The 17,006-nt window shown below is 42.0% G+C and overlaps 1 protein-coding gene across 1 annotated transcript in view; it reads right to left on the bottom strand.

Moving 5' to 3' along the window:
• GPR158 (G protein-coupled receptor 158) overlaps positions 1 to 15,321 on the bottom strand; it is a 366,465-nt gene extending 351,144 nt beyond the window's left edge. The window contains exon 1 of the mRNA XM_015570519.1: positions 13,527 to 15,321. Coding sequence (XP_015426005.1) covers positions 13,527 to 14,440 — 914 coding nt within the window. The 5' untranslated portion in view covers positions 14,441 to 15,321. The remainder of the gene's footprint in view (positions 1 to 13,526) is intronic.
• Between the last annotated feature and the right edge of the window lie 1,685 nt (positions 15,322 to 17,006).

Raw genomic sequence — 17,006 nt, 5'->3', positions numbered from 1 at the left:
CGGGGAATGTTGGTTTCTTCCGTCACTGAAGCAAGCAAGCCTCATGTTAGTTTCAAGCTGCCTGTCTTCCGGCAGCCATCTTGACTGGCAGTTAATTTGCATATCGCCCTGATTAGCCAATGGGAAGGGTAGCGGTCGTACGCTAACTACCGTGTTTCTGTTTTATTAGATAAGAGGATCATTCCAAAGGGGAAAAAATGAAAATACATCCACAACTTACATATTATTATAGAAGTAGAAAATTTTTAAGCACTTAACCTGTTTCTATATTACCACAACATTTAACCATTTATTGAACACCTTCTGTATACCTTACTCTCCTCTTCTGCCTCATCAGCCACCTCTCACTACATTCCAGCAACACTGACTTTCTTCTATTCTTAGAGCACTTAAAAGCTCATTCCTGCCCTAGTCGGCTTGGCTCAGTGGATAGAGCATCAGCCTTTGTACTGAAGGGTCCCAGGTTCGATTCCAGCCAAGGGCACATGCCTGGGTTTCAGGCTCAATCCCCAGTGGGGGGGGTGCAGGAGGCAGCCAATCAATGATTCTCTCTCATCATTGATATTTTTATCTCTCTCTCTTTCTCCCTTCTTCTCTGAAATCAATAAAGAAATATTTTTTTAAAAAAAAAAAAAAGCTCATTCCTATCTCAAGGCCTTTGTTCTTTTCTGTTTTTTTGTTTGAAACATGATTACCTCAGTTTGTGCCATAGCTGTGTCCTTCTCACCCTTTATTTCATAACTTAAAGTCACCTTTTCAGAGAGGTCTGAAGGCCACCCTACCTCTCGGCCACGTTACCTTATTTATCTACTTATAGCACTTGCTTCTATCAAACCTTATTTCTTATATCTATTTTGCTTGTTTATTGTCTCTCTTCCTCCCAGTTCACACAAAAAAAATCCATGAGGACAAGGATTTTGTCTGTCATTTGTCAGTATTATATCCCCAGCACCATATATACTCTATAATTTTTTTAAAGGAATAGTGCATTTTAGACATTATGCTAAGTTCTTTACCTACATAAGCTTGTTTACTCTTTATGACAATGTACTCTACACCCTTTGCAGAAGAGGAAACTGAGCCACAGGGGGAGTTAAAGAACTTGCCCAGTGTCACACAGTAAGTGAAAGTAGAAGCTCATGGATTGAAATCTAAATTTATAATCCCAAACCCTTTCTCTCTTCCATACCACCTCCCTGAAATTTGCAAGGCACTGAGTATGGGATTTCATAAAATGTGGTCCTTGCAACTTAAAGGACATGTAGAACTGGTTGGGGACATAGGATCCTATATAATAAAAGGCTAATATGCAGACTGACCCCTTGACCAAGAGTCCAACCGGGAGTTCAACCAGGGTTTGGGGCGGCCCACCATTCACCTATGGCCCCTCCCCTCAACCAGCACCACCCAGTCGGCCCCGATCAGGGTTGGCCAGCCGGACCCCACCCATGCACAAATTCATGCACCAGGCCTCTAGTGTTTTCATAAAGAGACAAATAATAATAAGAGGCAGCCACTCCAATGAATGTACCTATCTTAAAGGTGAGGAAACACAGAAGAACCCAAAATAAAATGACTCAGCATTTCAAGGCTGAGTGCCTGTGATCTCCCTGCCTTCATAAAGAACCTGCTAGTCATTCTACACCTACCAAGAGGATTATTCACAATATTGGAATGCTTCAGCTATCCAGAATGACCTGCAGCTGAAGTTGCTAAGTATTTACAGTGTTTAATTTTTATTCTTAAAATCTTGTAAAATGGATTAAAAGTACTTCAAATATTTTTACTTTTTCCCAAGTCTGTGTTTAAGCTGCTTCTGAATTACAAAGACTTTGTCTTTAATAAGACTGTTGAACCCATCCCTTGCATTATCTCATTCACAGGGTCTGGGGAGGGCCTGCAAATATATTATCAGGCTTTTTGGTGAGCTTGATGGACAGCCAGATTTGGGACCAGTGAATAAATAACATAAATTAACATTTAGTTGGTGACTCAGAATCATTTTATTTGTGCCTGTTAATATACTACCAATTCATTGCAGCCATGGCTAGTATAAAAAATGGTCACCACAACCCTGGGTCTCAATTTCCTCACCTGTAAAAGCAAAAATAAATTGGACTATATGATCTCTAAAATCCTGTATACTTCTAAAATTCTAATTCTCCAAAAAGGAGCGTTTCCAAAAATTGAGTAAAAAAAACATGCCTTCTTTCAAAAATGCCATCACCCCCAATGTATAAACACATACACACACACACATTTCCTCTCCAAAATGAATACTTTAATGGGAAACCTGAAATATAAAACTTGTAACCATAGAAGTAGTGAAACCATGATAGCAACAGATTCTGCAAATAATCTGGCCAGTTCTTTTTGAGCCTTGATGACGTATAAATTTAAATTATTTAACGTTCCATTGATCCATGAAAAATTTCCAGTTCACATTCTGTTTTTTTCAGGTTCTATATGTGCATTAATCTTATGTTCCAAAAAAGAAAAACAAAACAAAAAAACAAGTATGTAAATAAATGAATAAATAGAAGTATGATTCGGCAAACTTATACACAGACATATACACTGACATACACATACATACAGAATCCTTGAAATAAAGATAGCCCCAGAATAGAATAATTATATGTGTCCCCTCTACTCTAGCAACTTTTGACCATAGGCATTTTTGCCCTCCTGAAGATGTTTGGCAATGTTTGTAGACATTTTTGATTGCACGTTGGGCAGGGAGGTTGCTACTGGCATCTAGTGGGTAGAGGCCAGGGGTGCTGCTAAACATCTTACAATGAACAACACAGACCGCACAATATAAGATTGCCTGGTACAAACTGCCAGTAGTGCTGAGGTTGAGAAACACTACTCTACACAGTGGTCTGAAGGATCAAATAAGGGAAAACCAAACTCTTTATATTCCATTCCAGGCAGCTCACTTGGAAAAGAGGAAGGAAAAATCTCTCACCTCCACGATTCCACATAAATCTCATTAACCAAAACTAATTCTATGGCTATACCATAAAGTTTTATTTCCACCCTGACACTTCTAAGCACTTTAAAAAGGAAAGACAGAGCCATTCCTTGCTATATTTGATCTATAAGTGATCTTTTACTCGCACTCTCCTAGGCATTTTCCCATAGTGTGAGTGAAATGCTTTGCCACTTGGTATGGGAAAGATTTTGATAATCCTTATCTCACCTATTATAAAGATAAAAGTTTCTGAAGCTTTTCTGGCCTGATATCTTACCTAATAATAGAAAAACATGTAAATTGACCATACCTCCACTACACTCACCAGCCAATCAGGAGAGTATGCAAATTAACCCAACAAAGATGGAAGTTAATTTGCATACATACGCACAAAGCAGCAGAGCAAAGACTGAAGGCTCCAGCCAGAGCAAAGGCCTGGCTCCTGGGTGCCAGAGGAAAACTGGTGCTGGCAGCCAGGGGAAGGGAAGGCCTATTGCACAAATCTCTTTGTGTAATGGGCCTCTAGTTTTATATATTTCACATACATTAAAATGAAAACATGGTCCAAACTAGGAGGTCATGGTTCGATTCCCAGTCAGGGCACATGCCCGGTTGTGAGCTCAAACCCCAGAAGGGGGCTTGCATCATTAATGTTTCTATCTCTCTCTCCCTCTTCCTTCCTCTCCCTGTGCCGGGAGCCGGTCCAAGGTCACCTCTCCGAGAAAGGTTGTTTCCCCAGGTAGGGATTTTCCCCTGAAGGTAGGGAGGGAATAAAACCTCTTAACTGCCAGGCAGGTAATTAATCACTTTAACTACGAACAATCATGCTTAAGCACATAATCTTTACTCCCTGGAATGGAGATAAGCAACGCCCTAACCTTCCAACTGCCCTCTGTGGGAACCGAGGAGCAACATTTACTTCCTTCATTGATACATTAAACACGCATCCTTTTAAACCTGCCAGTAGGTTTTTCTACTTACAAAGCAACACATGTAGGGTGCCCCCCCAAAACGTATACGCACTTTGAATAATTATTCATTCCAATGGGCTAAATCTGAAAAGAAACATCAATTGAGCTATCAGAAAAAAAATGGATATACATTTTTTGGGGACACCTTGTATATATAAAGTACTCTCAAAACTCATCATTTAAAAATTAAAAAATACAGCCCTAGCTGGTTTGGCTCAGTGGATAGAATATCGGCCTACGGACTGAGAGATCCCAGGTTCGATTCCAGTCAAGGGCATGAACCTTGGTTGTGGGCACATCCCCAGTAGGAGGTGTGCAGGAGGCAGCTGATCAATGTTCCTCTCTCATCGATGTTTCTAACTCTATATCCCTCTCCCTTCCACTCTGTAAAAAATCAATAAAATATATTTTTTTAAAAAAATGTGGTTACATGTTTTAGTATAGCTTGTCTTTCTAAGGAAAATTATGAAGGTAAGTAGCAATCTAATTCATATACAGCAGGAAGGTCTGGATTTTATTTCCTTATATGCATATTTTGCTGCACCTTGATAACTTATAGAGGGTAAGTTATAGTTGGAGAGACGTTGAAATTTATTCTCCCATTTCCTAATACCATAGTAATCAAATATAAAATGTCATTAACTGAAAGATACACTATTTTATTGTATATCACTGAAAGAAAATGTATGTCAATTGAAAATGACATGCCTTCAATCATAAAACATCGCAATTTGAGTGACATCAAATATAAAAAAGGTGCATCTTAGAATTGAAAACAAAATGTATTATTCTATATTATAATGCCTTTTCCTCTTCCTCAGATAAAAGCCATGTGTTATGTTATTCTATAAAAGTCCTTCCATAATAATGTTAAAAGGTATACACATCGCACAAAACACATAAATGGTGAAAAAACTAGCTTAAAGAAATAAACCAAAATCTTAGGTAATTCTAAGGTTCCTTTCAAGTTATAGATACATTACATACTTTTCTGACTAGACAGGATTTTTTGAAAATCGATTATATAGTTTTTCTATGGGGAAAATTATAGTTATAGTTTTGAATAGGGGGAAGTTGCGACAGATAACTAGTTCTCTAATTATAGTTTTTAAATGGGGGAAAGTTACAACAGATATTATCTACACTAATAAAAGAGAAACATGCAAATTGGTGTCACTCATTATGTCCACCAGCCAATCAGAGCGACTATGCAAATTAACCCAACAAAGATGGCAGTTAATCTGCATACACAGGCACAGAGCGAAGAATGAAGGCTCCAGCCTGAGTGAGGACTGAAGACTGAAGACGGAAGAAGCTTGGCTTCTCCGCTGCAGCTGGAGGGGAGAAACCAAGCCTCACTACGGCCGGAGGAGAGGAGCCAAGCCTTGCTGCAGTCGGACCAAAGGCCTGGGTCCCAGGTGCTGGAGGAAAACCGGTGCCAGCAGCCAGGAGAAGAAAGGCCTATTGCACGAATCTCTTTGTGCAACGGGCCTCTAGTAATGAATAAAAATTAACTGGATCTAAATTAGAAGTATTAGTTAACTATGAGAAAGAGACTGCCTTTGACAAAAAGGGGGGTAATAGGATTTTTGTTTAGGGAAAATCATTTGAAGGTCAAATCACATTTAATTCTGTGTTTTTTATACATTTTACCTATAATAAAGGTAATGAAACTACAGTTGACCCTTGAGCAACATGGAGGTAGGGGTCATGACCACGCCCCCAACTCCATTCGTAGAAAATCTGTATATAACTTTTGACTTCCCCAAAACTTACCTATTAATAGCCACTGTTGACCAGAAGCCTTACTTATAACCTAAACAGTTGATTAACACATTTTTAAAATATGTTCTTACTGATTTTTTTTATAGAGATAGGAAGAGGAAAAGGGGAGAGAGGAAGAGAAACATTAATGTGAGAGAGAAACACTGATCAGCTGCTACCAGCATGCCCCCTACTGGGGATCAAGCCCACAATCCTGGGCATGTGCCCTAATCAGAAACTGAACTGGTGACCTTCTGGTGCATGGGACCACACTAAACCAACTGAGACACACCAGTCAAGGCAACACATATTTTGTATGTTATATGTATTATATATTGTGTTTGTACAATTTTTTTTAAAAAAATGAAGAAAATCATAAGGAAAAGAAAAACATTTATGGTATTTATTGAAAAAATATAAGTATAAGTAGAACATGAAGTTCAAATCTGTGTTGTTCAAGGGTCAACTATAGATGTGTCCTGTGATTGCTTTGAGGCACTATAATATCCTTTGGTGGGAAAAGCCAGTCTTTTTCCTATACTAAGTTTGGCATTGTAGAAAAAGTGTGTGACTTAAGAAAGTCTTTTAGCCAAAAGAATTAATCCTTTCCTAAATTGAAAAGCATTTCATAGAACAGCTTATCCACCTAAACATTTTTACAGGTCAAATTTTTCCCTGTACGAAGAAAAACTTAAGATGCATAAATGCCCAGCCAAAGCAGAAATGACATATGGACATGTTTGTTTGTTTTTACTAGAAGCTGAAAAGCAAATAAAGCTATAGACCAGTAAAACCAACCCCAATACATATGCCATAGTTGTGCTGGGCAAGAAGCTTGATAATGCTGTTGGCTACAAACTCTCCCCACAACCAGTGGACTGCCTATTTGACATGATGGCCATCAAGCTGCCAACATTATCAAAATCTCAATGTACTGTTTTAGTAGTTTAGCTGTGAATACCAATTCAGAGCTGAAAAGAAAACAAACAAAGCCCTAATGATTCTGTACCAACCAAGTGAAAATAAATCAACAACATACTTCTGGGCATCTCAATATCTATAATAATAAAAGCATAATATGCTAATTAGACCAGATGTCCTTCCAGACAACCTTCCGAACAAAGCCAGGGCTGCGAGGGAAGCCCGGGTCCCAGGTGCCAGAGGGAAGCCAGGGCCGGCAGCCTGGGAAGGAAGGCCTACCCTTGCACGAATTTCATGCATCGGGCCTCTAGTGTTACAATATAATCAAAAACACAGTGCATGTTGGAAAAGAGCAGCCTTAAAACCCTGGACAGGGAGCAACAGACTGCTGCCTTTCTGAAGTTGAAAATAAAATTTGAGTTATCCAGCAGCTGAGGCTATAAAATCAGTCCAGTGAGGGCACCTGTTCCCTCTCCAAAAGGTAGGCATATACTCTTATTATTTATTTAGCAGTCCTCAAAAGCCCATATCTGCTTCCAAATGCTTGTTCTAGAAAATGGCAAGGCTGTACCACTGCTGCCCCACAATAAATACCCTTTTTTGACATTTTAAGGACAACTACAGAGGAGAATTAAAACAGGTTGTTATTAAGAGTAACTAAGGCGCTCCAAAATGCCTAAACATTGATTATCCTGTGGGAAATAACACAGGTATACTGAAGCCCTTTCTTTGAAAACCTGTGAAATAGGAGTATGTTGACTTTAAGTAATTTAGGGGATCTTTTAAGATCTGGAAACTCAGATCATGCTTATTTTTATTTTGAAATGGAGTTCTCATTTTAATGTGTGTGCATATGTGTGCTTGTGTGTGTTTACTTAACTCAGTGTTCATTGAGAAGGCTATCTGTAAATATTCTACGAATAAATGACCAGGATAAAGTCAAACTCTGTACATATATAAACATGATCTGCATTTAAATGAGCATATAAAATGTATATCAGCATTATAATCAAACAAAACTTAAAAATTAAAGTGACACATTTGATGATGTGTATAATCATAGACTTTCAGGATCATAAGGAGCCCTACAGGTCCCCGAGTACAACCCCCTCAACTTACAGATGAACAAGCTGAGGATTAAAAGGCAATTGCTGACCATAGTAACACCATAAGTAAAGGATGTGGCCCAGGCTAGTGCCAACATTTGTTTCTAAGGCCATTATTTCCACCAGGATCCATAATCCTTACAAGCCTTCACAATTATTAAGGATGAAACAAAACCATCATTTAAATTATAAATTACTATAAATACAGCTAAACTAAGAACATTTATGTTCAGACAATATTTGGGAAGACAGAAACTACAATAGAGCATATTTACTGAACTTCCTATGTGATGCCAAGTCTTCATTTAGTTCGTAGAAAATCACAAAGGAGATACAGTTTACTATTCAATTTAGAGATGAAATAATTGAGACTCAAAAGCCTCAATAGAAGTTATCTAAAAAAACATTGATCTATCACACAGGTAAAATCTCTGTGATGTCCCTATAGGTATCCTCTTCACCACGACCATGACCTACAAGAGAGACATAGGAAATATTTGGCCTAGAGCAATATGGTCATTTCTTTTATGTTGTGCAAATTGCTCTGTTTTGTTGAAAACAGAGACCTGTATTGGAATCACTGATGGAGTGTGTGGGTGTATTGTGTGTAAAGGAGATAAAGTGACCCCCTCAGGAATCAACAAATTAGTGACACCGGATGTTCATTCTGTTAGCATCTAAAAAGGGGTCTTCACACTATTGTGATCACTCCTTCATTGTCCTACTGCCTTTTTACCAAACAGCAGGTCTGGGATTTGTTTAGCTTCCTCTTCCTCAACCTGTTACTCCCCTATCAATATCAGGTCCCCAGGCACTGTGCTTATGTGTATCACCTGTTCCAACGCTTACTTGTTGACCATTTGGATAGACCACTTAAGAATTCACAGAAAAACGAGTTATAAGGATATCTGGATATAACCAAGTTCATCCCCACATTTTAATTATGTAGAAACTGATTTCCAGAAAGGTAATACAGTCAGTCAGAGACAAAACTGGGACTTGAGGCAAAATGCTGACTTAAGTATAATGTTTTTCTCACTCTACAACATATTTGCTTGTATGATTGGCCTAAAAAGAATGTGCATATTGCCTGTTTATGCCAAATATGTTAATTGTTTGAAGCCATTATCATATTATATTTTTAATAACAAGGTGAAAACAAAATTGCTAAGACATAGCAGCATAAGGTAGTAGAAAGACAATACAAGCTTCATAGCTAAGTAGATCTAAATCTTATTTAGGCTCCCGAATTTATTAGCTATGTTACCTTGGTCAGGTTGCTCAACCTTTTTTTAATATATGTCTTTATTTATTGATTTCAGAGAGGAAGGGAAAGGGAGAGATAGAAACATCAATGATGAGAATCATTGATTGGGTGCCTCCTGCACACCCCACATCCTGGTTCGTGGGTTGACACTCAACCACTGAGCCATGCCAGTCAGGCAGATTGCTCAACTTTTCTGAAGTTTAACTACCAGAGAGTACTAATAATTAAATATACTGGTATATATAAAACACCAAACATATAATAGGTGCTCAATATATAATGGTTTCCATTGTTTCCAAACTACCACTAAAGAACTGTGCCACGCTAGCAAATTCCTTTAGCCCTTTGGGTCTCCATTTCTTCCACTCTAAAATGAGATAAGCCCTAGCCAGTTTGGTTCAATGGATAGAGCATCGGCCTGAGGACTGAAGGGTCCCGGGTTTGATTCCAATCAAGGGCACATGCCCAGGTTGTGGGCTCGATCCCCAGTGAGGGGCATGCAGGAGGCAGCCAATCAATGATTCTCTCTCATCATTGATGTTTCTTTCTTCCTCTCCTTTCCTTTCTTAAATCAATAAAAATCTATTTAAAAAATAAGATGAGATGAAAAAAAATAACAAGTGAATTCCGAAGAACCTTTCAGTTCATCAATAAATAATAATTCCCAAAGATTCCTTCACATTAATTTAAATTCAACAAACACTTAAGTACCTTATACCCATCCTAGGCAATGAACAATTCCAAATACCACAGGATGGGACCAACTGCATAGTATTTTAAGGTACACAAAGAAAGAATTCTATGCAAAACAAAATGCTTAACTTTCAGGAAAACTCTACACAGGACATCAGAAACCTAATGTGATAAATACAAATAATTTAGAATATAACTTAAATTATTACTCTGTTGTGGGTTGTTTTTTGTTTGTTTTTTTGGCTAGGATTGAAGATGGGAATTAAAATGTTTATACTATAGGACTGTAACAGAAGACTCAAGAGGCATTTAGTTAGAGCAACTAATAGCATTTTTGAAAAGAAAGAAATGAACAATAAATTTCTCTTTCCATGTGAGTCTCACATTAAACTTTAAAATTTAAGATACTTGTGTCATTCTGAAACAGAGAGGAATAAAACCTCTGAGAGGTTTTTTACAGTGATAAACATTAATATAAGATAGTAGTTGACCATGTTCTAACATTGCCTTTGAATTTCGTGTTTTGGATTTACAATCTCAAAAAATAAAATATAATGTAATTTAAATGATTGAATCCTGTAAGCAAGACCTGGGAAAATATTAACTGATCTTAAATAAAAATTTTAACTATGAAGTTTTTCCTCCTGTTTTCTTCCATAAGGAAGCCACTATTAATAGAATTTTTTTCATTACAGATAAGGTTTTTTACAAATAACTCTACAGATTCAAATGTATTTAAAATCATGAACAGAGCTCCTAATCATGACTTCCCAAAAATTCATTTCAGGTTTACACTGTTGGCAGACCTATACAATATTATTTATCCATATTTTAGAATATTAGAGTACACATCTTAGATGATAAGAGGTTATCAACAAAAAACCTTTGCTTTTTGTGAGTATGAAAAAAACAAAAATGGCCCATTTAAATATTATTTCAAATGTGTGAAATAATGTAATATTTTCCCTAAAACTTAAGAGCTATGTTATATGGGTTCATTTTTACCCTAAAAGATGATAGAGTAAACTATGTCCCCCAACATACTTTGTGTACAAAAGTCCAGAGAGCCAAAAAAAAATATGATTAAGATACATACATATCAATCTTAGTGTGAACCAGGGTGCTGCGTTCTGTTTCTTTTGTTACTACATGAGTTTTGGACACAGCACTTCACCTTTCTGGTTCTGTGTCTTAATCTACTAAACAACAGAGGAACCATCTGATGATCTCTTTAAGGTTTCTTCATTCAGTTCCTATAATTAACATCTGTGTGTATCCTCAATACAGCATTTGAGAAGCAGAGGACGTGGGGCAAAAGCACTCACATGAGAGCACTTATTCTGCCCTCCATGCATGCTGCCAGGACAAGCCAGCTTCTGTAGAAAGCCAGACACTAAATGGCCTGGCTTCATGCCTTGGCTAAAGAACACCACTGATGACTATGAAAGCACTTAAAGAGGCTCCACAAGAGGAAACTATTTTCTGAATGCAGTCCAAAAAATAGGTAGGGGGCATGTAGTCCTTGCAGCCTCAGACCCTTTGGGTCCTCAGCCTTTTATCTTGTCTGGCAGAGGCACTGAGTTGATTTAGGTAACCTATGCTTTCTGAGCCTTAAGAGAAATAATTCTGAAAATGAATGGCTCTCATTCCCAGTCTCATGTCCGATGCTTAAAATACACATATTTTTATGCAGCAACTATATTACATGTAGCAAACCTAGGACACCTTCAAAAGACAGCATTTAGCATAGTGGTTATAAGGATGTAATCACTGGCTCTACTACTTAACTTCCGGGGAAAAAAGTTTAATCTCCCTGTGCTTCAGGTTCTCTTTCTGTAAAATAAGAGAAACTAATAAACCCTAACTCATAGGGTTGTTGTGTGAATTAATTAAGATGATATATGTAAAGTAGTTAGCACAGAGCCTGGCATAAAGTAAATGTTGAAGAAAGGAGGGAGGGAGGAAAACTCAGGTAAGGAGAAGGAAGGAAGAAGGAAGGAAGGAAGGAAGGAAGGAAGGAAGGAAGGAAGGAAGGAAGGAAGGAAGGAAGAAGGAAAGAACGGTGGGAGGGAGGGAGGGAGGGAATGAGTTTGGTTGACTGATCCTGGGCTCTGGGACCCCCTTTTCAGGTTTATCTGAAGGTCACAAACAATTTTTGGGCAGTGAATGGCATCTGCTGAGCTTTCCTATTCTGAGCAAATAACATGGCAAAGATTCAAAGCATGTATCAGCTTTTATGAAATAGGATCCTGCAGAAGTCAGGAAGAAATGAGATTATCCTGAAAGTAGGAAAGGTTTACTCTGGTTTAAAACAAGATCTTTAAAAGAGATAGAAAACACACACACACACACACACACAAATATGGTCATACAGAATCAAAGGGGGTTGTTTTTATTTAGGCCTTCTAAAGTGCTGCCAGCACTAAAAGCTACAGAATTTTATAACTGCTAGTTTCCTAGAGACCATCTAGTTCAACTTCCTGACTTGATAGATAAGTAGCTGAGGCCCAGAAAGGTTAAGTATCTTACTTGAGGTCATTCAGCAGTAAATGACAGCACCAAGACAAAGAAGCTTTCTGACTCCCCCATTTGCCAACCCAGAACTCAGCCTGGTATATTTCACCCAGTCAGTATCCTTCCCTTGTTGTGCCAAACAAAGCATTAGAACACACGCACGCACACATGTTTCTCACGTTTGCCCAGGTTCCCAAAAAAATACGGAAGCAACCTTGACACACACACATCACCACCACCACCACCACCCATTCCAGAGCCTCACATTGTGGGATTTGGGGAGGATCCTGGTCAATCTGTGGCCCTCTTTGGAGTTTCTGATCTCTCTGTTCCTTCCTCACATGAACTCTTAAGGGCTACTTCTAGAAGTTTCTCACCTCAAAGATCAGGCTCTTCCCAGGGCAGAAGTTACCACCTGTTAATTTGCAAATTCTCATCTTCCCACACATGCAATACCCTGAGGCAGGAAATACATAATAAGTTCCCTCCTAGGTCCCTGAGTCAGTTCAGTCAGAAGAATCCCTCCCTCCCGCCCTAAAATAAGGCAGCCAGGTTCCTTCATGACATGCAGGGGAATGTGAAGGGCAGGGGAACTTTTAGGTATGCCTGACACCGAGAACAGAGAACAGGAGAGAGGGGATCAAGGAAGGGGATGTGGATTGCGGGGAGCAGGGAAATGAGGAGAAGGAACCGACCAAACTGCAAAGTCTGGATCCTGAAGACAGCTGAGCGTCTGACTCACTGCTGAGGGAACAGCACTGCCAAGGGGGGTGCCCTGTTTTAATTACAAGAGACCGGTGCCCTAAACGACAGGCATAGGAAGCAGGCAAAGCTACCCTGAAGTGGCAGAAATTAGGGACTCTCTCCTCTGGGTCCCTTTTCTCTCGCATCCGGTGCTGGCCATTGGGTGCCTAGCAGGCACACGGGAGCTCCCCAGGTCCCCCCAGGTTCCTAGCATCACCCCTCACTGGGAACTCACAGCCGCTCTCAGCTCTTCCAAGAATTGAAGGAAAGGGTGGGACATCAGAGGTTTTTCTCAGCTCTAGCCCTGCTCTCGCCACTCCCCAGTCCCTAGCTCCTTGCAGGGAAACTGATCTGAGAGACGCTTTCACTGAGTGTCTGAAACTGACCAACGTGGGGCGCTTCTAGTCCCCAAGCACAGAAGCCCGCGTGGGGTGTAGCTCAGCCTCAGTCTCTGCTGTGAGGGTGGGGAGGCGTCAGTGTCACATCCACGTGTCCCTTCCCCACACGCGCACCCACCCACGAAACTGGAAGGAAGGATGTGCTTTGGACATTTTTTTATCCCTCCCTACCTGAATTCCGGGACCAAGTTAGGCTGCAGCCCGTAGAAAGCAGCGGAGAGAGTGACCAGCCACCCGGGCTTGTAACTCCCATTCTCGCACTCCAGATAAGGAGGAGACCACTTGACAGGGCTCTTGTCCCCTCCCAGCCCGTCTCTGCGCCGCCAGCTATGGCCCAGGCCCCGAGGGCCCTGATTGGAGCCCCGCCGTTGCACATGGGTCCGCCACTTGCGCCGGAGGCCGTGGAACCACTCGGTCTCCAGCGTGGCGTTGGCCAGGTGGTGAGCCGAGGAGGACAGGTCCTGGAGCAGAATCCGGCTCTCCTCTCGCGTGGCCTGGAGGAAGACCTGCGGGGTGGACGCGGGCGCGGACGCGGACAGCGACTGGGTGCTGAAGGTGATGGCCGCCCGGCAGATGCTGGGCTCGCCCTCCAGGAGACTCCGCACGAGCGCCTGGTACCACTCCAGGTCGTCCTGCAAGTTCTGCTCCCGCGACTTATTGCTTTGCAGCATCATGTTGAGGAAGTTGGTGGCGTGTGTCAGCGTGTCCAGCGCCCCGTGCAAAGAAGGATGGGAGCTGGCTAGAGCTGACGACTTCCCCGGCAGGCCCGCCAGTTCATAGCGGCCGGAGCAGTTGGCTCGCTTCAGCTGGAGGGAGTCCCCGGTGTAGAGGTAAGAGGCCACGTCCATGGGCACCTCCTCGGCGAGTTTCTGCGCCAAGATGGTGCCGTCGGTGGAGCGGCTCCCGGGAGCCCAGGGGTCCGAGGCAGAGGCTCGAGCCGGCTGCTGGGCGTGCTGCTTCGCCCTCAGGGTCCTCTCTCGAGGGAAACCCGGCCGTCCCGCAGGGTCGCGGCTGGCACCAGCAGCTCCCAGTCCCAGAGGAGCGAGCAGGAAGCAGAAAAGTAAAGGATAAGCCATGGCTCCCATCTGCCTCTCTCTCAAACAGGAGAGGAGGTAAAGGGAGGAGTCACTTTTTAAATTTTGGTCGTCAGTGTATCCACAGTAAGACTTTGCCTAGGAGTCTTCCCCCTTCTCCAGATGGCACCCAGTCGAAAAGGACTTCAAAATAAGACTGTCTCGAAATTGGCCCACTGGCTAAGCTACCGTCACAGGAAATCGAATCACCTGTGGCAACGCTGGCTGCAGCCGCTCCGCGGTGCGTCGGCTGGGGATTTACGCACCTCGCAGCCTAGAGCCGAACAGGTTACCTCCCTTCTGGCTCCCGGCAGCTATAGTTAGCCTGCTTACGTCTTTCTGCTCGGCCGCTTCCACCGCCGTTCTCATCGAGGTGTGTTCAAGAGCTGGTGCTGCTGATGCTGCCGCCGCGGCCGCCGAAAACGCTGCTCCATCATCTCACCCGCGGCAGGTCGTTCCCGCCTCCAGGCTCGGCTCCTCCTCCCGGTTCGCTTCGCCCGAGGCGCGGAGCGCGCGCACACACAGACCGGTACCGCGAGCGCAGGAGCCAGCCTCACAGAGCGAAGATTCCTTTTAAGACGAATGTCCTCTGGGGTCCAGAGGGCCAGGCAGCTGGTTCGTTGAGGCTTTAGGTTTGCCCACAAACCACACTCCTGCCTCTCCCTGCTATCGGGAGGAAAGCTGGTTGAAAGAGGCAGCTTGGCCGCAACCAAACCCTTGTAGGGCGGCTTCAAGTCGTCCTGTTCCCTGTGTGGTCGACTCCTCTGTCAATCAGCCGACCGCTATTTGTTGGGCATGGGGCGGGAGCTGTCCAGTGCTGAATCCGAGGCGGCACAGAGGAGGCGCTTGAGGAGGCGGTGGCGCGAGATGCAGCAGAGCTGAGTCCTTTCACCCACTCGCGTTCCCCGATGACTCTGAAAGCTGAGGGGATGGGATGAGGTGGGCGGGAGGGTGGGGAGAGCAGAGCTTTTGTGGCTCAGAGCAAAGGAAACTTGAACGTACTGAGGAGGAGGGTGTTGGCGTCTTGCCTGCTTAGTTCAATCAGCCTTTTCTTTTGCCTGAAAAAGAGGGAGAAAGGAGTTTTCATTTCTGACTTAAATCAGAGGGGAAGGACGTAGGATGGAGACGTGTGCTCCTCAGCATCTGCTCATTTTTGGCAAATCATCAAATCCTCCTTCTTGTTGCTTAAAGAAATGATTAAAACCTACTTGCAGAGGTCTTGGCTATTAGAGAGTAATAGAGACATCTACTGGCTGAGTTTTAAGGGGGGAAATGCCATATTTAAAGAACCTGTGCTTGAAAAGACACCAGGATGAAGGGAAGGGGTGAAGGTATGCAAGTGAAGATGTAGAAGAGAGAGAACCTGTGCAAGGGGTAGGACTCGGTCTGTAAGAGAATAAGAAGGAGTGCGTCTGTGTTGAGTGAAAAGGGAAGTCATCCCTGCAGACTAGGATATCCCAACAGAAGAAAGAAGAGCTGAAAAGTATGCCAAGACTTCTCCCCAATTGCTGGGAATTCCTTTAACAGTGTCTAATTATTTTATTTGAAGCTTTAAAAATGTCTTCTGACATTCTGAAAATACTAATTAGTACTAGAGATGTAGTGCTTTATGCGCCTCCATTTTCAATTTTTCGAATTCCCTAAGAAAGACAAATGAGAAATCTCAAATCCACTTCAAATCCCAACTAATAAAAATGCCACTTGTAGCATTCTAAAACATCACTGATTAGATTTACTTTATCATTTTATTTTATTCTCCCCATTGAGAAAATACCTATGCACTGAAATGTAAGCTCCAAAGAACAGAAGTCTGACAACAAGATACTACTGTTGATCCCTGTAGTATCATGTTGTTGTTGTTGTTAATCCTCACCAGAGGATATTTTTTCCATTGATTCATTTTTTTTTTTAGACAGAGTGGAAGGGAGGGAGAGAGAGACAGAGAGCAATATCAAGCCTGCAACTGAGGTACTTGTTATTGACTGGAATTGAACCCGCAACTCTAACCACTGAGAAAAACCAACTAGGGCAATCATTGTAGTACCTTGGGCACCTAGAAAACACAGAAATACCTCACACATCTGAGCCACTCTCCAGGAGTGCCTGTCCTTCCCATGGTGCACATCTAGTGTATTTTTACATCTAGTAAAAAAATAAAAGGACACTATGAGAAGCTCTTGCACATTTAGCATTCCCTTCAGTAGGTCTCCTTCAGTCTAAATTTCCAAACTGAGGTGCATTACTTGAGTCTAGAATAGCATTGCCCAATAGAAGTATAATGAGAGCCATAAGTGTAATCCTATCTAATAATAGAGAAACATGGTAATTAACCGTAACTTCGCTATCCTTCCCATTGGCTAATCAGTGAGATATGCAAATTAATTGCCAACCAAGATGGTGACCGGCAGCCAGGCAGCTGAAGCGAATAGGAGGCTTGCTTGCTCCAGTGAAGGAGGAAGCCAACGTTCCCCACCTGCAGCTGCCGGCCTCTGAGCTTGCACTTTAAGAAAGAATGTTGCAATTATAGAAGCTAAACAAGCTCCAGAAACCTCCAGCTGTCAGAGCTGAAGTTGCAACA

The sequence above is a fragment of the Myotis davidii genome, unplaced genomic scaffold (assembly GCF_000327345.1).
Source record: "Myotis davidii unplaced genomic scaffold, ASM32734v1 scaffold86, whole genome shotgun sequence".
Lineage (NCBI taxonomy): Eukaryota > Metazoa > Chordata > Mammalia > Chiroptera > Vespertilionidae > Myotis > Myotis davidii.
Note: the sequence above shows the minus strand (reverse complement) of the source record. Positions and strands in the feature narration are given on the sequence as shown.